Raw genomic sequence first — 24,952 nt, 5'->3', positions numbered from 1 at the left:
CTTTGACATGACATAATGTGAAAATTAGGGCTGTTGATTAATTGCAGTTAATTTGCAATTAACTCAAAATTAATTGTGCTTAATCAGTTTTAATCACACTGTTACTAGAATACCAATTGCAATTTATTATTTTTCTACATTTTCAAATATATTGATTTAAATTACAACACTGAATACAGTGTACAATGCTCACTTTATATAATTTTTATTACAAATATTTGCACAGTAAAAATGATATTTAATTAATCTCATACAAGTACCATAGTACAGTCTCTTTATCATAGAAGATTAGGGTTAGAAGAGACCTCAGGAGGTCATCTAGTCCAAGCCCCTGCTCAAAGCAGGACCAACCCCAACTAAATCATCCCAGCCAGGGCTTTGTCAAGCCAGGCCTTAAAAACCTCTAAGGATAGAGATTCCACCACCTCCCTAGGTAACCCATTCCAGTGTTTCACCACCCTCCTAGTGAAATAGTTTTTTCTAGTATCCAACCTAGCCCTCCTCCACTGCATGTTGAGACCATTGCTCCTTGTTCTATCATCTGCCACCACTGAGAACAGCCTAGCTCCATCCTCTTTGGAACCCCCCTTCAGGTAGTTGAATGCTGCTATCAAATCCCCCCTCACTCTTCTCTTCTGCAGACTAAACAAGCCCAGTTCCCTCAGCCTCTCCTCATAAATCATGTGCCCCAGCCCCCTAATCATTTTCGTTATGCTCCGCTGGACTCTCTCCACTTTGTCTACATCCTTTCTGTAGGGAGGGGCTCAAAACTGGACACAATACTCCAGATGAGGCCTCACTGGTGCCGAATAGAGGGGAATAATTCCCTCTATCTGCTGGCACTGCTCCTACTAATGCAGCCCAATATGCCATTAGCCTTCCTGGCAACAAGGGCACACTGTTGCCTCATATCCAGCTTCTTGTCCACTGTAATCCCCAGGTCCTTTTCTGCAGAACTGCTGCTTAGGCAGTTGGTCCCCAGCTTGTAGCAGTGCATGGGATTCTTCTGTCCTGAGTAACTTGTCCTTGTTGAACCTCATCAAATTTCTTTTGCCCAATCCTCCAATTTGTCTAGGTCATTCTGGACCCTATCCCTATCCTCCAGTGTATCTACCTCCCCCCACCTCACCCCCAGCTTAGTGTCATCCACAAACTTGTTGAGGGTGCAGTCCATCCCATCATCCAGATCATTAATAAAGTTGTTGAACAAAACCAGCCCCAGGACAGACCCCTGGGGCACTCTGCTTGATACTGGCTGCCAACTCGACATCAAGCTATTGATCACGACCTGTTCAGCCCAATGATCTAGCTAGCTTTCTATCCACCTTATAGTCCATTCATCCAATCCATACTTTTTTAACTTGCTGGCAAGAATACGGTGGGAGACCATATCCAAAGCTTTGCTAAAGTCAAGGTATATCAGGTCCACTGCTTTCCCCATATCCATAGAGCCAGTTATCTCATCATAGAAGGCAATCAGGTTGGTCAGGCATTACTTGCCCTTGGTGAATCCATGTTGACCGTTCCTGATCACCTTCCTCTCCAAGTGCTTCAAAATGGTTTCCTTGAGGATCTGCTCCATGATTTTTCCAGGGACTGAGGTGAGGCTGACTAGTTGGTAGTTCCCTGCATTCTCCTTCTTCCCTTTTTTAAAGATGGACACAATATTTGCCTTTTTCCAATCATCTGGGACCTCCCCCACTCACCACCAGTTTTCAAAGATAATGGCCAATGGCTCTGCAATCACATCAGCCAACTCCCTCATCACCCTCGGCTGCATTAGATCTGGCCCCATGGACTTGTGCATGTCCAGCTTTTCTAAATAGTCCTTAACCTGTTCTTTCACCACTGAGGGCTGCTCATCTCCTCTCCATACTGTGCTGCCCAGTGCAGCAGTCTGGGAGCTGACCTTGTTTGTGAAGACCAAGGCAAAAAAAACATTGAGTACTTCATCTTTTTCCACATCTGTCACGAGGTTGCCTCCCCCATTCAGTAAGGGTCCCACACTTTCCCTGACCTCTTATCAGAGGGGTAGCCGTGTTAGTCTGAATCTGTAAAAAGCAACAGAGGGTCCTGTGGCACCTTTAAGACTAACAGAAGTGTTGGAGCATAAGCTTTCGTGGGTAAAAACCTCACTTCTTCAGATGCAAGAAGTGAGGTTTTTACCCACGAAAGCTTATGCTCCAATACTTCTGTTAGTCTTAAAGGTGCCACAGGACCCCCTGAGCTCTTAGTTGCTAACATTCCCATAAAAGCCCTTCATGTTACCCTTCACATCCCTTGCTAGCCACAACTCCCAATTGTGCTTTGGCCTTCCTGATTACACCCCTGCATGCTCGAGCAATATTTTTATACTCCTCCCTACGCATCTGTCCAAGTTTCTACTTTTTGTAAGCTTCCTTTTTTTTTTTTTTTAAGCTCTCTGTTAAGCCAAGGTGATCACCTGCGATATTTGCTATTCTTTCTACACATCGGGATGGTTTGTTCCTGTGCCCTCAATAAGGCTTCTTTAAAATACAGCCAGCTCTCCTGGACTCCTTTCCCCCTCATATTAGCCTCCCAGGGGATCCTGCCCCTCAGTTCTCTGAGGGAGTCAACATCTGCTTTTCTAAAGTCCAGGATCCATATTCTGCTGCTCTCCTTTCTCCCAGGTGGTTGAAACATGAAGGGACATATGAATCTTTAGCACATCTGGCACATAAATATCTTGCGATGCAGGCTACAACAATGCCATGCGAACACCTGTTCTCATTTTCAGGTGACATTGTAAACAAGAAGTGAGCAGCATTATCTCCTGCAAATGTAAATAAACTTGTTTCTCTGAGTGACTGGCTGAACAAGAAGTAGGACTGAGTGGACTTGTAGGCTCTGAAGTTTTACAGTGTTTTATTTTTGAGTGCAATTTTTTTTTTGTACATAATTCTACCTTTGAAAGTTCAACTTTCATGATAAAGAGATTGCATTACAGTACTTGTATGACAAACTGAAAAATACTGTTTCTTACAGTACAAATATTTGTAATAAAAAACAGTGCATAGTGCTTACTTTATATTTGTGTTTTAATTAGTCTATATTCTAAATGGTAGAAATCAAAATATTTAAATAAATCATATTCTATTGTTTTTACAGTGCAATTAATCACAATTTTTTAATCGCTTGCCAGCCTTACTGAAAATTAAAGTTTACATAAAGGATGAGCACAGAATTGATCAGTTTGGTTCTTGTGCTCAAAGATGCTGCACTGTGGTGCATTAAAAAATCCATTGCAAACAGATGGACCATGTAAGTACATTGTGGGCTGCTGCAGAGGCTGAATGGAAAAGTCTTCTGTATAGGTTAGCTGCCTGCATAGGTAATGGAATAGGGTTCTGGGGCTTTCTAATCATGATTGCAGAAGGTTGTGTCCCTTTTCAATAAGCTTGCACAGCCACATGATTTCCATGCAGAAGTGATATCAACAAAGTTTATTTATAGGTATTTGCTTTCTTCCCTCCTCAGGAGCATGGAATAACGGGTGAAGCACTAGAGGGCCTCGTGCAAGGCAGATTAAGATCCTTTTAAGAAATAGTTCCTAGCTTCCTACCACCTGCATTCTGCATTGTGCAATGAGGCTATGCTCGATTCCTTACTACTAGCTATTGCTTATGTTAAGAAATGTCATAGGAATTATTTATTTGAGCTCCTTGCTTTAATAAGGCTGATATTCTACATTTGGTCTACAGAATGCAGCCATATTAGAATGTTTGCAAATGTTGCATCAATGCCACAATTAAAAACATGACTCTGCTTGTGTTATCACCCTTCCCTGCCTTGACTGCTTAAGTAAGCTCTTCACAACGCAAAGTGTCAGTATGATTAGGTCCTGATCTCTAGTAGGGGCTCAAGGCATTACTCTGTCTTTTCAAAAGGTGTGTCTAGTTTTCTAGGAGCTGGTATGTGTGCTGTCTGTTGCTGCTCTCTCACCTGACTACAGAGTAGTAGTTTTGGAAGGCATTCTTTTCTAGGTACGATTTAGTCAAGGGAGTGATAGTTTGACATGGTCCCTACATTGGGGGGAAAAAAAATAGTCAAAAGTGAGATTAACAGTCAAAATTCACACCAGTTTCAACTTTGAAGAGTTATTCTGTAAGATTATGAAAAGGCACATTCCACAACTGAGACATTTTCTAGGTTATGCTACAGAGCAGTTTTATAGAAATTTGATTATTTAAGTTATTACAACAGATTGGTAATTAAGGCATGAGATGGCAGAAAGTGACTAGGAGATGCCAATTGGCATTCCCACTTAAGAAAAAATAAGTTAGACTAAATAGTGACTTCAGTGAATCAGAATGCTTTTAAGACTTGGCCTGGCCTTCTTATTCCTCCAAGACATTGTTCATACTCAGATTTCAAAGTAAGGCGGATGGCAGAAGAGCAAGCACAAGAAATTCTATTTACAAGCAATTTAACTGTGCACTTCATAAGCAAAGTGGTATGGGAAGTTTGGGAACTGTTGAGAATATAAAACGAAATGTAGCATTTTCCTTCTACTGACGTGTGTGTGTGTGTATTATATATTACACACACACACACACACACACACACACACGTCAGGAACCTCCAATAGGCCAGGTTTTATAAAGGTTGAATGGGTCAATACGTTTTTGCGAAATGTGTGGTTGGAAAGTGAATTTCCCCAAAAAATGGCTTGTTAACACTTTGCAAACAGGTGATAAAAGATGCTGCGATTCACTGGCTGGGGGTTTCTAGATTGTCATTATTAACATTGTTTTAGATAGGATACTGTAAGTAAATACTTTTATTTTGTCCATAGAAGGTAGACTAATCAATTTGATATTCCAATTCAAGAGTTTTCCCCCCAAGGTAGATGTAGCATTTTTGAAGGGAGACAATGGTACCTGTGGATTGCAGAGAGAAGCTCTGACAGCTGAGCTGTCAAAGTGTCTCCCCCTCACTTTGAGGGCACCGCTGTTCATTGTTATATACAGAGGAGGAGAGTTGACTATGGGATATAGTAGTATTAGACAAATCACATGCAGTTAAATTTAATTCCCTCCTTCACATGCATTAGTACATGGCAAGACTATCACTGCAGCAATCCTCAGGGAAAGGTTTTGGTTTGGTTTTTGTGTGTGCGCGCGCGCACAAAAGTATGCACAGGCCTCCTAAAACCAAATGAACAACAAAAAAAATTCTTTCCTCACAGTCTGTTTTGGTCTTCTACTGTTTTATAAGAAGTTGTGGACAGCTAGTATAACTTGAGTAACAGAAATTGAAATAGCCCTCAGTTAGGCGTGTCTTTTACCTGTATGTGCTAGAATACCAATAAGTTTTTCCTGAACAAGACAGTTAATTTTCCATCCTTTCATTCTAATTTTGTAAAGGCAATTGAACTTTGAGCTTCTACAGTTGATACCAACCACCTCCTACCATGAAAGCCAGCACTGGAACAGATATCCCTGGCATCTCATGAGACAGGTAATTCTTTTAATTGTTCAATTTTAATTTATGCAGCATAGCTTTTTAAGCATAGTAGGATCAAAAGCCGCAAGTAAGGAAACTCATAAAATTCATATATTAAGTTGCACAATCATTCTGAAGACTCACAAGTTCACATAATCTTCAGTAAGTAGTCTCAGTAGCATGTAGCTAAATAAGATCCCAAGTAACTGAGGGGGAGAAGGAAAAAAAAAAAAAAAAAAAAAAGAAGAAGAAATTAAGCTTAACCTTGCTAGTGTTTAAAAGTAGTTTTTAAACAGTTTACCCATACATTTTAATGGATCCTTTGTTAGGAAAATACCATCTTACTGCAGACAGGATCCACTAATACTACTTGAGCTAAAAATCCTTTTTTGCCATAGCACTGATGCTTAGAACATTTGTGCAGATTTAACATAGAATCATAGAAGATTAGGGTTGGAAGAGACCTCAGGAGGTCATCTAGTCCAACCCCGTGCTCAAAACAGGGACAACACCAACTAAATCAAAGTTGTCTAGTGCATGCTGTCTAGTGCACTGCTGCCCTTCACACGTTAGTCAAAATATGACCAGTGCTTTCTCAGTCCATAATCACAAAGCAAGGGTGTAGTGGACCAAGTTTAAGAGAGTTGCTTCTTTCACAGTGTTAAATCATTTACTATCCAGTAATTTACATGCTAATTTAAATCCATTTAGTTTATTCCGCCTCAGTATTTCAGATATTGAACCTTGTACTTCTTCCCATGTTTCATTTGCATGAGGACCACCACCTGCAGTTTGAACACAAGACAGGCACTACACAATGTTTACCTGTGCAAATCCAACACTTATGCAAACCCCTCCAATAAGAGCAATATGTTCTTCAGCCCACTTCTTCAGCTTTTGAATGCATCCCTAGCGGGGGGGGGGGGCAGGGGGAGGGAGAAAATGTTTGCCAATTACTGCATCTGGCATGTACATTGGAATCCAGTACCTATAAGAGTAGAAAGTGAACTGCATATAAATATGGTACCACTTTTTGAAAGATCTATTACAATGGGTACAGCAGCCAAATTGTACCATCCATAAGAGATAACCCAAACTTTGTTGCAATTGTAGTTGATCAAGTTTTGTTAAAGATATTTATCAAAGAAAAGCTGGCTCGCAAGAGACAAAAATTAACACAGTAATTAATAAGGCTGCAATTTCAAATATACAAATTCTTATGGCTGAGAATGTACTACTGTTCAAGGAACAACATAATGGTTAAGGTGAGAATTATTGCATAGTTAGGAAAGAAAGACTCAAAGCTAGGGGGTGGAGTGGGGAAGAAAGAGTCAGAGGGTGATCTCTGTGGTGCTTAAGGTCCTACAGCCAAAAGCCCATGTTTGGATTAGCAAAACAGAAACAGTAGCATGAACAGACATGCAAGATGGGTGGACTCTAAGCACAGGGCAAATGCCAAAGTACAAACAATGGGTAGCAAAAGAACTTCAGGCATAGGAGGAGGAATAGGGATTTTGAGAGACTGGTGGCCCCTACTGAAAATAGTTTTTCCATAACTATGCGTTTCCTTCCACCATGCAGTTTTTATAACTACCTAGTCAAAGAGATAGTGGAGAAGACCAGGTGATGCCAAATTAGAAAAGGTCCACCTGACTCAGTTAAGGGTAGCTTTAAATTATAGGTAGTTCACCAGTATATTCAAGCATTACAGTAGGCAGAACCAAATGCCATTGCAATCCAGCAAAGCTTTCCAAGCCCACTCGGCACACAAGTGATTTTGCTGATTGTTCTCTGTTAGCTGCTTCAAATCGCATCATGCTGGCTTCCTCCATGCATATTTCAGCCTTCTAAGATAGGCTAGTGCTGAAAAGTGAGGGATATATTTGGAGTGAAGAATTTCTTTGGCTAGATTTAGAAATTCTGATGGTCAGTTTAGTTGTGAAGCAAGATACTATACCTCCCCTATAGAAGGCTGGATGAGGGGGGCTAATGAGCATCAGTCATTTCACTGATAACATGGATCCCACAACCTCTAATAAGGTTACTTGAGCAATTCTGTCTGAACTTAACAGGGACAGAAAGCCTAAATGTTATTTTTATTCTACTTTTATCATTATATTGGTACTAAGAGAACAAATGTTACCTAGTCGCCTTTTTAGACAAGTTCACCTCCTGCATTTTCAGCCACGGATATATACTTCTGGACCTTTCTCTTTAAAGAAGGGGGAAGACTGTTTCTGTGCTTAGGGTGCTAGACTGGGACTTGGGAGGTCTGGATTTAATTCCCTGGCCCCTGCCACAGATTTCCTGTGTGGTCTTGAGCTCAGTGGTTTGAGCATTGGCCTGCTAAACCCAGGGTTGTGAGTTGAATCCTTGAGGGGGCCACTTAGGGATCTGGGGCAAAATCAGTACTTGGTCCTACTAGTGAAGGCAGGGGGCTGGACTCAATGACCTTTCGGGGTCCCTTCTAATTCTATGAGACAGGTATATCTCCATATATTTTTTTTAAGTTACTTCCTCTGTGCTGCAGTCTCTCCCCCCTCCAAATCTGTTAAATGGAGATAGTGGTAATTCCCTACCAGAGAACAGAAGATAACTATATTAAGATTGAGAGGCACTACAGTAATGAGGGTATACAGATGCCTTAGACAGGTTTGTTCTAAAGGAATGCTTACCGGTTCTTCTGAAACAGCCAGCTGCATTATAGACAGAGGCTGTAGGCCATAGTTTTAGTAATTTAAAGTCTCCCCAATGAAGGCTACAGGAGCACTCTGACAGGTTGGCATCACGTGCTACCTAGAGAGAGAATTGGTTGCTAGAGCTTAGGAGTTGTTAAGATACCTGTTGGTTAATGTTAGCAGCATCGTTGCTTAGATTCATTCCACAACTTTTCGTTATCATCTTGCAGCAGCTATTTGGAACAGCTGAATTGAGAGATCCAAATGTCGTATTGAACCAGTCAGTGTAATTCTGAGCACCACAGCATTGGAACTGAAATGAACAACAGTTTAAATAAGTGAAATAGTGGAATTTTAAGCAAAAATATTTCTTCTACAGTGATTTTTGTAGCACCCGGAGCCCAAAGCAGAGCTCTCTTAGGAAGACTCCCAAATCTGTTCAGATTATTACAATAGCAGCAGACAGTCCTAGGATGCCAAGTTACCTTCCAGCTGATCCATGTAAGTGGCCTACTTCCCAGTTCTAGCACACATAGACCTGGTCACGTTGTTAAGTGAGACTTATTCGAAGAGTTTGTTAGAAGCCATTGCTTGCCTCCCCTTTGAGTATTTAGCTTTGTGGATTGCCCTTTTTATGCCTGGTTGAATTATTCATTGCAAAATAACCTAACAAATTTTAGCATGTTTCTTTTGACTAGATCTTCATTTAGAGAGCTCTATAGGTTATTGCAGTTATAATTGATCATCATTCATGAGAGAGTTCAGATTCTTGCCAACATGAGGCAAAGATGTTAGATTTCATATGCTATTGGTTTGAACACACATTAGTTCAGTTTGTTAAACCTCAAGCCTAGACTCGTTTTCTTCTGGAAGAAGCAAGTTAAGAGTGCCTCTAGCCTGCAAGTCTAATTTTGGTTAAATAAGACTAGACATGTTCTAGATATGAAGAGCATTCTTTTTAAATAGGATTTCAGTTAGTCAAGTCATTTTGCTTTGTGATCTTCTGTGGGAAAAGAACTCTCCTACCTCATTCTTTTATTACAGCTTGATTACACATTTCTAATGCAGTTGTACCAGCCCCAAGAAGCTGAAGAAAACAAAGTAGGATCACTTCATAGTTTGAGCAGAAGCAGATTCTATACTTAAATTTTATTAACAGACTAACCAAAGCAAGATATAGGTCTCTTATGAAGGGGGTAAGCAGAGCAAATTTTTGGAGTTTAGGTTCAGAGAAAGATGGAGACCCCCCAGAAGTGACAGACTCCATTTTTATGTGCCCTCAAAGGAATACAATACAAACAGAGTTATAGTGAATTCCTCTATTCATTGTAGCATAGGAGAGATCACTTACATTCTCCTGTAGGTGGTCTACTCCTTTGGTTACTTGGGATTCTCTGTTATATTTGTCAAGAGTCTTCAGGAAGCTTCTCAATAGGTTGTCATGCAGCTGTAAGTAAAGTAGAATTGGTTATGTATGCATACAGAGGATATGTAATGGTGGACTAGTTCCTGCACACTGCATTCTCCTCCAGAGAATCATGGAAGTACTGGACCCACATAGGGTGCTATTTCTGGCAATGTGTTTTCACCACAAAAATAGCAACATTAACTAGAAGGGGTATGAAAGAATAAGTGATCTTTGAAAACTCACTAGGAGACCTTGTATCAAAACACAATATTTGCATTTGGAACCTTTCACATTCAAATTTCAAGAACAGACATTAAATTGAACTATTAATGCAGAGACAGGGATGTCTGGCTGTTAGCCATATTTAAGTGCAAGTCCCAAGCCAAAAAAAGAACTTATTTAATAAATTGCTCCATTGTGTGTGTGTGTGTGCGCGCACACACCTACCCCTAAATGCTTGTTATTGCTCTACACAAGACATTAGTTATGGCAGAGACCATTATATGCATTTTGGACCATTATGTAGCATGGATTCAATTTCTGCTAGTAGTGAGGCCTTCTGTGGACTAGTCTCTTTGTACCCCATTCTCAGCAGTTGGTTCATTGAGCACCTCCAAGCTCTGGTTCAGAGATGCTATTGAGCATTGTCGTTTCCCTAACTAGGACAATTCTTAAGCTACTGGAAGAATAGTAGCCATCAGTGTTACAGTTAACATTATGTGGTTTATGCAGTTTGAAAACATTTCCAGCCAGATTTAGATTATGGGAGCATTGTTCCTTTTAAGGCTTCTGGTTTTGCTCAAACCCGTAATGAGTTCTGGCAACTTGACTGCTGCACTAATACAGCCAAAATATATATTTTTTCATACTGCCTTCTCCCAGATTCTATTTTACATTTAGAAATAGCAGTGGTGATTTTGGACTTACAATTATGATGTTAAACTAAGTGTAAAATATTTTTTTGGCAGAAGATGCGACCTAAACATCTTTACCATTAGTTTCAGATCATCAATATAACTCTAGGGAATACCAATTCTAGTTAATACTGGAGATCAGATGTTAAGATCACCCTCGCTTCCACCCATAAGGAAAACCTAGTTGAGTTTTTAGGAAAGAATTAGAATTCTGCCAATATAGACATATACAAAGCAATAATTCTATTTCTACACCTTTGCATTTGCTCATTTCCCTCCTGCCCCACCTCGGTAAAGAGCCAACTGCATGCTATAGTCATAGTATTTGGTTACCTTGAGTACCAGTGCTCTCTTTGACCTCCCCTTTAGAGAGAGGTTTTTCTTCACGCTGTTTTATAGCTTCCAATGGGCCAAGGCTTGAAGTTCTAGGTCTACCCATCTCCACTCTCCCACCTGCAACCTATGCGAACACCAATTACTGGCAGTCTAGCATGCTGCCACCCAACCCAACTAGGTTTTCAGACCAATTTTAACTATGAAGCTTTGTCAGATAAATCTGTGGAGCTGTCCTGCAAGTTATTATGCTAATACTTTGAGTCCCTACTTCCCTGGTAGCAATGGTGGCTACTGGTTCAGAAGCATCAACCTCATATGCAAAGCTTTCAGGTAGATACTTCAGCATGTGGTTATATTTTAAAAGAGAGACTTGTGGTTCCATAGGTTGCTGCTCCATCGCCAACTGAGCAAATCTGCTCAGTTGACAGTCCATCTGCCCCAATAAAATGCAACCTAGAATCCATAGATATTCTACATTTGGAATTAAACTATAGTAATGTTGCTGTATGGAGTAAAATTCAGTGCTAACAAGTAGAGTCACTCAACTGAGCAAGTTACTTAGAGTTTTGTTGAGCAATTAGTGTGGCTTTTTATAGAGGAACTTCTTAACCATAAATACACTTTAAGCAAAGAAATGTGTGATGCCAGCTAGGGTTCCTGGAAAGGACCCTGTACTTGAAACCTCTCACATTAAGAAAGCATGGCATTTATTAGCACTACACATACTTTAAGTTTCCACACACCTACCTTCCCTCTGTAAGCATAGGCAGAGATGCCAACTATGATTTCAATCAAGAAGATAATCAGCAGCATGCCTGTGAACTAACAACAGTAATTTCAGGTAACATTCATCTTCCCACAATGCACAGTTAGTGCACTCTTGTTTTAGATTAATCCAACCAAACACATCACTAGTCATTGTTACATATACTGTATCAAGAGGCACTGGCACCTTTACTTTGGTTTTATTTTTCCTCATATCGTCCCATAGTTCAATTTTAAATGTATATAAAAATTGGAAGATCTGCCATGGGAAATGTAAGCTTAAGGGGCCAGCACACTGTGCATCCATTATGGCCAAGTCACTTCTGGCAGTAATAGATGACAAAAAAAATAAGATGTAAGTCAGTCAGTCACAGTCACGAGTAGCCAGGTTGAGGGTGCTTGAACACATCCAGAAAGATTGTGTCAGCCCATAATTGTTAAGAGCTGCTATAGTTAGTGCAACTCAGCAAATATTCTGGGGAGTGTGTAATTGTCTACAGTCAGATTTCTGTCTCAACTGCAATTAAGTTTTGTGGGATATTACAGGCAATATTTTAAGTTACTAGATGGCCTTAGAGGACTGCACTGTATGTGTTCAGTCTTCACTAAAAAGGAGAAGGACCAAGCCCAATATGAAGAAAATAGGGTAAAGAATATTTAGGTAGGATAGATGTATTCAACTTGGCAGGGCTTCACCCAAGGATACTTAAGGAACTAGCTAAAGCAATCTCAGAACCATTAGCGATTATCTTTGACAATGTATTGAGGATGGGTGAGGTCTCAGAGGACTGGAGAAGGGGAAAACATAGTACCGATCTTTAAAAAGGGGAACAGAGAGGACTTGGGGAATTAGACTAGTCAGACTAACTTCCATACCTGGAAAGATACTGGAACAAGTTATTAAACACAAAAATTTGTGGGCACCTAGAGGATAGTAGAATTGTAGAGGAAAAGCCAACAGGGATTTTTCAAAAACAAATCATGCCAAACTGGCCTAATTTCCTTCTTTGACAGGGTTACTGGCCTAATGGATAGGGGAAAGCTGTAGATTGGATTTATCTGGATTTTAATAAAGCTTTTGACAGAGTCCCGCATGACACTCCTAAGAAAACTAGAGAAATATGGTCCAAATGAAATGACTATAAGGTGAGCGAACAACTAGTTGAAAAGCCATACTCAGTAGTTATCAATGGTTGTCTGTCAGACTAGAAGGACGGATCAAGTGGAGTCCCATCCTGGGTCCAGTACTGTTTAATATTTTCATTAATGACTGATAATGGAGTGGAGAGTATGCTGAAGATTTGCAGAGGACACCAAGTTTGAGGAGGCAGGGGTAAGCACTTTGGAGGACAGGATTAAAATTCAAAGTGACCTTGACAATTTGGAGAATCAATATATAGTCAAGTGCAAAGTACAACACTTAGGAAGGAGAAAACAAACAGCACAACCACAAAATGGGGAATAATTAGCTAGGCAAGAGTACTGCAGAAAAAGGATCTGGGCGTTACGGAATACAAGTGAACAAGTGATATGCAATTGCAAAAAAGGCTAATATTCTGGGCTGTATTAACAGGAGTATCATAAGTAAGACATTGGAGGTTACTGGTGCCAAGTAGAGCAGAACAATAAGGCCTCAACTGGAGTACTGTGTCCAGTTTTGGGCACCATGCTTTAAGATAGATGTGAACAAATTGAAGAGTCCAGAGGAGAGCAACAAAAATGATAAAAGGTTTTGAAAACCTGACCTATGAGGAAAGGTGAAATAAAACTGGGCATGTTTTGTCTTGAGAAAAGGAGACCAAGCATGGACCTTATAACAGCTCTTAACATATTTGAAGACTTATCCAAAGGACTGTGTTCAATTGTTCTCCATGTCCACTGAAATAGTAGGACAAGTAGTAATGGGCATAATCTGTGGCAAGAGAGATTTACCTTAGATATTAGGGAAAACCTTTCTAACTGTACAGGTAGTTAAGTTATGGAATAGGCTGCCAAGGGAGGTTGTGGAATCCCCATCAGAGGAGGTTTTTCAAAACAGGTTAGGCAAACATCTATCAGGGATGGTCTAGGTATGCTTGGTCCTTCCTGGGGGAAGAGCACAGAGGAGGGAAAGGTAGGTGGACCAGATGACCTCCCAAGATCCCGTCCAGTCTTATATTTCTATGGTTTCATGGCAACTTGCACCCTCAAAGGATCCTAAACACATCAGAAGTTGAGCTATTCTGAAGGTGATGGGAGTTTGCTTGAATCAAGGCCTCAAGATTTGGCCCTATATCACTTAATCTACTGTACTGACATGCAGCCATCCCTAAGACAAGGACAGCTGTGTGCTATTAAAACACTACAGATGACATTTTCAGCAACTGTCGGTGCTGTCCTAATTCTGCTCCCATTGAAGTTAATTCTGGGCACCTTTGAAAGTGCTATTCTACATGGTTCTTTGTGAAGGCTGTTGCATCCAAGTGCAAGTGCAGTGGAAATTTAGACAGAATACAGTTGCTGTTGGGATTTGGCCATATCTTCCAAGAGACACTAATAGTGTTCACTTAAATGCAGATACACAAGACAGCAGGAGAAGCCACATTAAGCTAACTAGGAAAGACATTATTTTGCCATCAGGCACGTCTCCTGGGCTGCTTCGTGAATCCAATTAGTCTCACTTAACCATCTCTCATACTTAGGTTCCTGTTGTGGCACTGAGACAGAAAAGCAACAAGTTTACCCATCTGTGAAGTGGGGACCGAACTAGATTAATTCAGAGAGGTGCTGCAAGACTCAAGCTTTTGCAGAGACTAGAAGATGGTCTGGTCAAATCAGTCACTGCTCTAGAGATTGGCAGAGGAAGCCTATCTTTGGAAGTAGTTGCATTAATAAAGTGTAAGGAGGTAAGTTTCTTGGGTCAGGAGGATTAAGGTTGATCACATTCAGGTTAAGACATACTAGCATGAGTAGTAAATGTATGAGTTACATATTTGGATGGTTATGGTTTTGCAGATTTTTAGTTTTTAGAATAGTTACTCTAACAGGTCACTGAAGATTTTGGTTGTTCCCACTCACTTCTGTCAGAGAATGGTAATTAAATGAAATCATAATTAATGCATTCCTATACTCTCTCATGGCTGATCAAATCTGGTGATGCTTGCACTACAGTATAGTCTGCCATAATAGCAGATAACATCTAAAATACCAGGTATTTTTTGGAGGAATTATATGAGTCTAGGTTTGATTCTTGTGGCTTTATGCACGTAAATGTTACAACCTCTCCCTTTCCTTCCTGCCTTACAAATATCCCCAGTAGGAGGGGTTCTGTTTCCTGCTTAATTCCAAAGTCTCCTTTGCAGTCAGCCAATTTATAATTCTTATTGGAGTAAGATGCTACTTTGGTTACCCATTGGCATGGTCAGATATTTAGAACATAGTAGTTTGCTAACAAACTAGCAACAGGCATCTAGATGCCATTATCTGCTATAGAGTCCAGGGACACACATTTCCAAGCCACATTTCCCAGAGAATGCTAATTAAAATAATAATAATAATTAATAATAAAATAAAATAAAATAAATAAAAAAAAAAACCACCACACAAACAAACACTGATTTCCTTCAGATTAAGTGAAGTTTGAGTATTTAGGGCCCAAACCCACAAAGACTCTGCATCTCTCCTAGCGTCAGGACCTATATATGCTGGCCAGGTCATCCAGTTGTTACAGTGCTTAGTACTTAAGACACACTGTTCAAGAAAAATTTAAGATACATGTAATACTAGTTACATGAAAACTTTGTAACAGCTATAAGTTACATAGCTGATATTTGGCTTGTTCTTTCCAAAACAAGAAGGTTTATTTCAGAAGCTGATTTGGCTACAGCTATAGGTCTGCTGCTTCTATTGATTTGGGGGACTTAGAAGGTCCTGTCTTCTAAGAAATGTGCTCAACTCCTAGTGGCATTAGTGGCAGGGCCATGCAACCCATTAGGCAACCTAGGCGGTCGCCTAGGGCACTACAATTTGGGGGGCGGCGACCGCGGCGGTATTTCGGCCTAGGGCGGCAGAAAAGCTGGCAGCGCTCCTGATTAGTGGAAAGAGAGACCCTATAACAGGCAGGAAAGGAACTGTAGGATGGTAAACCCAGTATGCGGAGAGTGAGCAAGGAGGAAAGAGGTAACCTAGTACTTTTCATATTTGTAATGGACAACAGGATTTTTTAACTACAAAAGTAGCCCTTGAAATAAATGGGCAACATCAACATCTGTACAGACCACTGTGTGTGTTGTTCAGTTGTTTGTGAACGTCAGATTGTTTTGCACATTGGTTTCAATGGAAAGTTGTGCTACAAGAACAATGGCAAAAAGATGTCTGCAGCATCTGAATCAACACAGTGCATGGAAAAAAAGCTTCCCCACATAAGAGGATTTAACTCAAGTATGCTGAAGCTTTGCCTAAATATGGATTTGGGATTTAAGTGCCTGGTAGACACAGATCCCACTGAAGTTAACAGGAGATGCACATGTTCAGCAATTTTGAAAAAAATCAAGTTTTTCATTTAGTGCCGGAAAATGACTTGAGCAGTCTAATTTAAGTGCTCACATTTGAAAGGTTTGGCTACAGCCTTTTAGAAGCTAACTTTTTGCCATTATCCCATCCCACTAAAGTAATTGCACTCAGATCAGAGACTGGAGTATTAGTTTTATATATAAAACTCAGAATCTGGGTAGCCCTGCAATTGGAAGGAGGGATATGCATGTTTGTTCTCCAATAATTAGCCCTTTCACACTCATAAACACTGGCAATTCAGTTCCCAAACATGTTACATTTGAGATGAAAGCTTGTTTCACTTTACCCCATAGTACAACCTTACTCTACAGAGATTTGTAAACCAACATCAGATGCATCAGTGTTAGAAGGCAGGTGTGGACAGTGCAGAAGTTAGTATGTGGGGTTCAGCAAGGCACCCTCAACATATAGCCATTGCTGCCACCACCCTATTGCTTAAGGAAGATTTCTTTAACCTCTGAAATTTACACTCTAGAGCTCACATAGACAAGACATCAAGCTAGAGATTGTTTACCACTTTGATCATCGTATGATTGGATTTCAGTATGGCAATTGCACCAAAGGCTGAGACGGAGACGATCACACCACCAACAATGGTGATAATCACAGGGACACCAGACGAGGCTTCATTCACCACCGTGAAAGTGTCATGGAGTTTCATCTGGACAGAGACTCCTATGCACAGGAGCATAACCCCAGAAACCTGGAAGGGGCAGGGGGAGAGAGCAGGTATCATTAAAGTCTGTCAGATTGATCATTCAGATTGTTCCTAAGATCCTTTATCAAGATGTAGCTCCCAATAGCCATCAGCCCACTGAAGAGACTAGAATATAAGAATCCTCTTTGAAGAGATTTTACTTGTTGGTATCTCATATTTAGCACAATGGAACATCATGCTATTTGTTCAAGGCAATAGTCACAGTAGTTTCCAGCTGTACAATGACACCCATCTCCAAGCGTACCATAATAGCAAGTTGCGTCTTTCATGGACTTTGGAGGGTGGGGGAGGAAAAGACAGGGCATCCAAGTCTACTTCTGACTAGGTCTGTCTACACCTTCAACGTTGAGTCAACTCCTCTTGACTACCCTAGCTTGAGTGAGAGCAGCCAAACTGCGAAAACACCTGAGCTGCACTGCTGTTGTGTTAGCAGCTGATGAGTTGGGTTAACTCCAGCTGTAGCCTGTACTGCTTCTGGGGCTAGCTAATTCAATTTAAGCCACCATCATCACACTCAAGGGATTCTTGTGGGGGGATGGGCTTGTATTGGGGCAACACAAGTTAACTCTACAGTGAAGACATTCCATTGCCTCTCTCAAGTATATGGGAATGGACAGAACAAGACTTGTTGTGAGATGACTTTAAGTAGTGTGACCAGATAACAACTGTGAAATAATGGGACAGGGGGTGAGGGGGTAATAGGCACCTATATATAAGAAAAAGTCCCAAAAACTGGGACTTTCTATTTAAAAAGAGGACATCTGGTCACCCTATCTCTAAGCAAAATTGGTAGAGTCAGCAGTGGTCACTGACAAAAGTGAGCTGCCACAAGAGTTGGACTTTTGACATCAGTTGTTCTAAAGCAGTGAGCAACTCCCATCTCCCCTATTTTAGTTAAAGGAGGGAAGGAGTGTAGGTTAGGAAAGGGATAGGGAAATGCCTCCTATTATATAACAAGGATCCCTCCAACCAAGAAAGAAACACTTGTAAACAGATCTGGGAGGGAGTCCCTTACAGTCTAAGAGGGGAAAAGAGAGACTTAAGAATATCTACACTTGACACACACACAAGCTGATTAGGTTCTCCTTTCTCAGCATAAACCCAGACTTGTATCGAACAAAGATTCCTATTAAAAAAAAAAATTAGGTTTATATGTAAGGCTATGGTAACATAGTATCTTTCTTTATACTTGTCGGAAAACCTCCTCCAGAATGTTGCTGTTTAAAGTTTGTGTGTGATTAACTGCTTTCTCTGTAGAGAGATTAGTTTTTCACATTAATAACTAGTTAGTTACACAAACCAAAACAAGACTTTCAAATACTGTTTGCCAGTCAAACTCAACTCTTGGGAAATAAGCAGGTCAAGCTTTAATACGCAGTTTAAAATAGATCCGCTTCATTTTCCACCAGGCCTCGTAAAAGAAAAAAGTGCCTTCCTAGTAGTCTTGAATCCTCTTTAAATCAGGTTAAGAGTTGATACAACTTGTGGAAGCCAGTCATTTACCAACAAACTGCTGGAGGATAAAAACTAGAAGAATTATCCTAGACAAGCATTAACCAAAAACTTAAAAACAAACAAACAACACAGCATATCACATCACCTACAACATATCTTACAGCAGACACTAGTTTAAAAAAAATAAAATAAAATCCTTGCTAGAGTGAATCACCCTAATGCTATAGCATCACTATTATAAAATATAGTACTTTGTATCATTACTATATATACACACACTAAGAGAAATTGAAACATACATACATACATCCACAAATCCATAGTTACATAGCACTATACTTACCCAATACAATAATAAAAACAACAGGAAAAAAACAACAAAAACCCAACAAATGACCACATAGGATTAGAAGAGCCATTAAGACTTGATTAGCATTTCCTATTACACATTTCAAAATTAATCTCTAGTCATATGATACATGTTAACATTCATCTAGGAGTTATAGATTATTATCAAACTAAAAGACATACATAGACAGTTATATTTTTCATTGAATTCATTAGTGTGATAAATATAATTTTTCAGATGACAAGAAGTTTTTAAAAAAAGTTAATTAAGATCCAAACAGGATTAAACAAGAGATAAGTCAAAAGATAGTAAAAATCTTACCCAATAAAACAAATCAATAAAATATAAGCAAACTTTAATTAATATTAGCTTATTGCTAGAATCTATCTTCCTCATCTTGCCAGCTAACCACTAGACTATTCCTACTAGAGAAAGAAATAATGTTTCTGATATGGGTTTGTAATTGCCACCCTTGTCAGCAATTTAAATCTAGTCCCGCTCTTATTGGCAAACTTCAATTAGATTAAAGATCCACAGGTGTAATTGTTAAGGACCACATTCTGATGTGCTTATTCACCTATTGAGTAGTACCTTACTCTGTCAGTACCCCCATTGATTCCAATGGGAATACTCAAGGAATAAGATACCCTTTCTCCCCATATGTAGGTATCAGAATTTGCCCTTATGTACTAGCTACATACAAAAGGCAAAATGGGTTCCCAACAATCAGAAGTGCAATGGGAAGTATTGACATTTGTTTCTGTCTTTCTACAATGTGTGATGCCTTCTAGAAACCTGAAAATAATATGTTTTTAACCAGCTGGTCTATTTCCTTTAGGAAAATATGGATTTGGACCTGCAGTTGTGATAAAGCAGAAGCCAGCAAGTTTCATTTTCATTTCACTGTCTTGCTGGTACAACAGTGTCATCAGTGATTCAAGCAGAGTTCTGGGAAGAGTTTGTGATGTGGCTGTTGCTGCAGTGTCAGTAGAGGGAGCAAAGAAAAATGAAACAGGGTGAGTCTAATCTAAAAATGAAATCCATCAATGCCTGAAAGGAAATTATTTTGCACTTCTGCAAATCAATTCCCAGGATTTCAAGTTCAGCACCCACAAAATGAGGAACACACAGTAGCTATTTTTGAAAACTTTGGTTTATGGACAAGATCTATGAAGGGACTTAGGCATTGCAATGCTCAGTGTCACAGCACCTACCTTTTAGGTGCCGAGAAAATCACAGGAACAACACTGGGATCCTCAAAGCTAAGTTAGGTGCCTAGGCTTCCTATATAATCAATGGGGATTGATAGACACCTTAGACTGTGATCCATCAAAACAGGGGTGGCGCCAGGCACCAGCGCAGCAAGCGCGTGCCTGGTGCGGCAAGCCGGGGTGGGGCGGCCTGCTGGTCGCTGTGAGGGCGGCAGTCAAGTGGCCTTCGGCGGCATGCCTGCGGGAGGTCCGCCTGTCCCGCGGTTTCGGCGGCAATTCGGCGGCGGGTACGCCGAAGCCGTGGGACCGGCAGATCACCTGCAGAAACCCCACTGAATCCGCGGACTTCCTGCAGGTATGCCGCCGAAGCCCGCCTGACTGCCGTGCTTAGGGCGGCAAAAAACATAGAGCCGCCCCTGCATCGAAAGCCAGCCTGCAAGGCAGGAAGCCACCTCAAGTAGCCAATAGAATGCCAACCAGAGGGGTGTGTCCTAAGGTCCACCCCTCTCATGGAGATAGGTGGTTAAGTCCAGACTGCAGGAAGGCACCTGTCTCTGCTTGCAAATCCACTAATAGGAACAGGCTGCCTAAACAGCTTCTTGCAGAAATGAGTTAGTTACTGGCCTCACTCCACACAAAATGGCTCATGGAGGAGGAGCCCACCTACTACTAATTTTTATCCCAGTAGTTAGAGCATTCACCTGGGATGTGGGAGACCCAGGTTTAATTCCCCCCTTCACTATCAGAGGAGGAAGGGATTTGAACAAGGAGTCTCCTACCTCTCAGGGATGTGAGCTAAGCACTGAGCTATAGGATATTCTGATATGGGCTGCTCTCAGTCTCTCCTGTTGAAGTTGTTCCACTGTAGAGTAGATAAGGAAAGGGGAATCGGCATAGGGGGACTGGGTCTCCTACCTCCTAGATGGGTGCCCCAATCACTGGACTGCAGAAGCATTCTCACTCCACTCTTCTCTCTCTGGCCCCATGACTGTTCCTCTGTGGATAAGTACTTAAATAGTCAGGGAGAACAGAGACTGCTAGGAGTAAGCAGGCTCCAGCAGAGTCCTGGGACTTCGGACAAAGGGTAAGTCTACACAGCAACTAGACGCTCAGGCTCGCGGGGCTCAGGCTGTGGGGCTGATTCATTGTTGTGTAGGCTTCCAGGCTCAGGCTGGAGCCTGCGCTCAAGATCCCTGTGACGTGGGAGGATCCCAGAACTCAGGCTCCAGCCTGAGCTCAGAAGCCTACACATCAATGAAACAGCCATGCAGCCTGGGCCCCAGGAGCCCGAATCAACAGACATGGGTTTCTCTTTGCTGTGTAGACATCCCCTTAGACTTCAGCAAGGAATGGCAGGGAGTTGCCTGCTAAAGCAGGAGAGCCCCTGAACCGACAGGGGAAACAGTGCAAAAGTTCTCCAGGCAGGGAGCCTTGGAAGAGACCCTGAATAAGCAGGGGGACAAACAGAAGGGCCTGCAAAGAGACCCTCAGCAAGCAGCGGAAAGACTTCAGAGCTCTCCAGGCAAAACGGCCAGGGAGTAGGAAGAGAAATGTCTGTTTGGTGGACTTTAATTTGGGACTTTTGTTTATTTTCTATGAATAAACACAGTACCCGAAAGGGGTCTTTTGACCACAGAAAAAGTGTGTGGAGTCTGCTAAAGGGCCCTGAAATTGGGGAAACAGAGGCAGGGTACTACAGGAGGGGGCACTCAGGAGATGGCTGACCGCTCTTTCTGCATCCAGATGCCTGGAAGGAGGCAGCAGTGTGCATGCTCAGAGGCAGAAACATAGATGTATAGGGAACTTTTACTCTGGAAACTAAGGTGCCAAGTAAATTTAGGCACCTACAAGGTTCGTCAGAAGTTTTGTGGATCACAGTGGAGCCTAAACCTGGGACTTAGGCACCAAACCTGAGACTTAAGTGCCTAAGTACCTTTCTGGAGCAGGGCCTAGAAATCCAAAGATATAGATAGAAACCTAGTGGGATTTTCAAATTGCCTAGCTGCCTCCATTGAAATCAAATATGTGCCTGTCTGCATCTTTATGCACCTAAATACCTTCAAAAATCTGACTCTAAATCACTTTTGAAAATGGAACTTAGGCACTTTTGAAACGTTTACCCTGAATTACCACCATTCTAATGATGGTAATGAATACAGGTGCTATAATTAGAAGGAAATGGGAACAAATTGAGAGATGGAAAAAACTGGGCTGAATATTAGGAAAATCTTCCTGACAGTGAGATGCATTAGAACTATGGATAGTCTCCCAAGGAGAGTCCCACTGATAGCACTACTCACATGCATAAAGGTAAGCACCCGCATATGTCTTTACAGGATCATGGTTCAATCATATAGTTTCTTTCATTGTCTCAGATGCCTTCTCTGTAAAACGGGGATAATGATGCTTTTACACTCTTCTATAAAATTCTTTGAGGTCTATGCACGAAGGGCAGGATTTTCAAAACCACTACTCATTGGCTTAACCACTCCCATTAAAATCAATAGTAAAATTTCCATCAGTTTCAATGGGAGCAGCTAGGCCAATGTGAGCACTACTGAAAATTCCTCTTCCTCCCTCCTGCCCCTAGTAAGTATTATTTAAGTGTTAAATAATACTTATTAATGATGGTTAGACTGTGCCATTAGTCACAGTTTAGCAGAGCTATTGCACAAATAGCTCTTTTAATCGTTCCTCATATGTCAGTTCTGTTACCCCCTCGGAGCATTTTTGTTGAGCATTTTCTCTGATCTGTCTCCAAAATGTCAGTATCTTTATGGTTAATGAGGTGCCCAGAACTGAACACAGTATTCCAGATGTAGCCACCCTCTAGCCATAGACAGACTATTACTTCTCTGTTCTGTGATGTCATGCTTCTATGTAGACAGCCCAAAAATTACAGTGTCTTTTTTTTGCTACTATATCACATTGCAAAGTCATAGTCCATTATGCTGTCCACTACCACTGGTCTGCTTTACCCTCATTACTTCTCAAGTTTCTTATTCCTACTGAATATTTATATTTCAAGTTATTTTTCTCTAGACGTATTTATCAGGCTATCTGGAGTGGCTCATGAACCTTCTGGTCAGGGATTTTATTCCCTTCGCTCAGAGTCCAAACTGTGATGGGACAAGGATACTTGTCCCCTCTTTATGGGTGTGGGTGGACCAATCAATAAACTCTTTGGTCCACTGATGTTCCATAATGGTTCCTCTGGTGTCTATGGACCTTCTTTTGTTGGGCAGGAAATGACTCCTGTTGTGGTAAACTAATATTTTACACTTGATAATGCTTCTCTCCTGACAGTGGGGGTTTCCAGTTTCAGAGCAAACACTTTTATAGTTACAAAGCAAACACTTAAATATTACCTTAGAACATGGGATACAGATATTACAAGTGAGATTAATGTGTTTAGCAACTCACAAGCATTTCATAAAGTCCAAATACTAAACACATTCTTATAAACTTAATATCTATTTTAACAATGCTAACACAGGTGAGCCCGACTGGTTTCCAGCTATGCATTTGTCAGTGTTCAGTGAGGCCTGGGGGCCTTGGCATGAACTGGCACCTGGTCTGCCAGTTTCACAGTATTAGCTAGCATTTTTCTAGCTGAATCTTATTTTGTTACTTTCTACCCATCACTTTGCATTACATCTCAGTCATCCCTATTTTTGCAACTCTTTCCAATTTAGTATCATTTTAGAATTTAATTAACTACCTGTTTATTTCCCTTCCAAGTCATTAATGGAAATATTAAATAACACTGGACTGAATTATGAATTCTGCAGTATTCCACTACAGGCCTTGCCGCAATCTTGTTATTCTTTGCTTGTTGTCCATTAGCCAGTTTTCAGTCCTCATGACCATGTTCCATTCCAGTTAGGGGCGGGGCCTGAACAATGAGAGTTTATATCATATATACATTTTTATGCTCCCTAATGTAGCTGAGGATGTTCTTATTATCCATATAAATAGGTAATCCTTGTTTGAGTCTCACTAAGATTTTGGCCTCCATAATATATTGTGGCAGTGAGTTCCACAGGTTAATTATGAACTGTGTATTTCTTACTTCCATTCTAAATATGTTGCCTTGCAGTCCCCCTATTTAATCTGAAGTCCCCTTATTCCTACATTATAGGGTAACCAGACAGCAAGTGTGAAAAATCGGGATGGGGGTGGGGGATAATAGGAGCCTATATAAGAAAAAGCCCCAAAAATCGGGACTGTCCCTATAAAATTGGGACATCTGGTCATCCTACTACATTAGGAGACAGGATAAATAAAACAGAGTGATTTGCCATTTCTATACCATTCATCTCTTTATCATGTCCCGTCTTATTTGTCTCCTCTCTAAACTAGGGACTCACAGACATGTTAATATTAAAAGCAAACCATGTTAATTGCATGGAATATAGTATTTTTTGTCATTTAGCTTTACTGAAGCCAAATGAGCTGCTTGACAAAGCTGGTTCCTGGAATGACAGATTATGTGTGTTGAAGAGAAGGGCTTCCCAACAGCTGTGGAAAAGCTTAAAGCCTCAAGGTATGTTAATAACAGTAAAGCCATTAATACTTCACCAGTTTTCAAAATTTAACGAGAATAGGCAAACTTTATGTCTAGCATGTGTTTTTAAACTCTGATGATTAATTACTGTTTTCAGCCCACTGTTAAATTTGCCTTAACAATGTTAATTTATTAAACATCATAATTCCATGAATGAAATAACTCATTTGGACATTCTCTAGTCATTGGGCAACATGCATTGAAATGTTTTCAGCAGAAAGCCCGGGCCCTGGAATAACATTTGGGGAGTTGGTTTCAGGAGTTTGTTGCAATTCATTGAGGGACTGAACTGACTCCCATTTACTTCATTGGGAATTTGATCAGGCTCTTTGTTGGTGAATCATTTTATTCTACTAATTGATCACTTCATAAAAACACGGTCTTTGATTATAATTACTCATATTGCTGTAATGCCCTTAGACCCACTCTACTAAATGCTGTACAAACATATAGGAAAGGATAGTCCCTACCCTGAAGAGCTTACAATCTAAATAAACAAGACAAAAAGTATATGTATGGAAGTATTATTATCAT

General features: G+C 40.7%; 1 protein-coding gene across 1 annotated transcript; it reads right to left on the bottom strand.

The window, feature by feature from the left end:
• Positions 1 to 6,188: 6,188 nt before the first annotated feature.
• LOC135885764 (tetraspanin-7-like) lies at positions 6,189 to 19,036 on the bottom strand. The gene is made up of 6 exons (XM_065413669.1): positions 18,962 to 19,036; positions 16,633 to 16,821; positions 11,550 to 11,624; positions 9,496 to 9,591; positions 8,308 to 8,457; positions 6,189 to 6,251 (listed from the first exon to the last, which is right to left on the bottom strand). The coding sequence occupies exons 1-6, from the start codon at positions 19,034 to 19,036 to the stop codon at positions 6,189 to 6,191; spliced, it is 648 nt and encodes a 215-aa protein (XP_065269741.1).
• Positions 19,037 to 24,952: the final 5,916 nt, after the last annotated feature.

The sequence above is a fragment of the Emys orbicularis genome, chromosome 11 (genome assembly GCF_028017835.1).
Source record: "Emys orbicularis isolate rEmyOrb1 chromosome 11, rEmyOrb1.hap1, whole genome shotgun sequence".
NCBI classification, from domain to species: Eukaryota; Metazoa; Chordata; order Testudines; family Emydidae; genus Emys; species Emys orbicularis.
This window is presented reverse-complemented; position numbering and strand designations above follow the sequence as displayed.

Bases quoted from the DNA above. Each gene is read 5' to 3' on its own strand.
- LOC135885764 (XM_065413669.1), bottom strand. From the start codon at position 19,036: ATGAGGAAGATAGATTCTAGCAATAAGCTAATATTAATTAAAGTTTGC. The intron at 9,592-11,549 runs GTAGGTGTGTGG...CTTTACTTACAG, and splicing joins CCTATGCTTACAGAGGGAAG to CTGCATGACAACCTATTGAG. The intron at 8,458-9,495 runs GTAAGTGATCTC...TGTTCATTTCAG, and splicing joins TAGACCACCTACAGGAGAAT to TTCCAATGCTGTGGTGCTCA.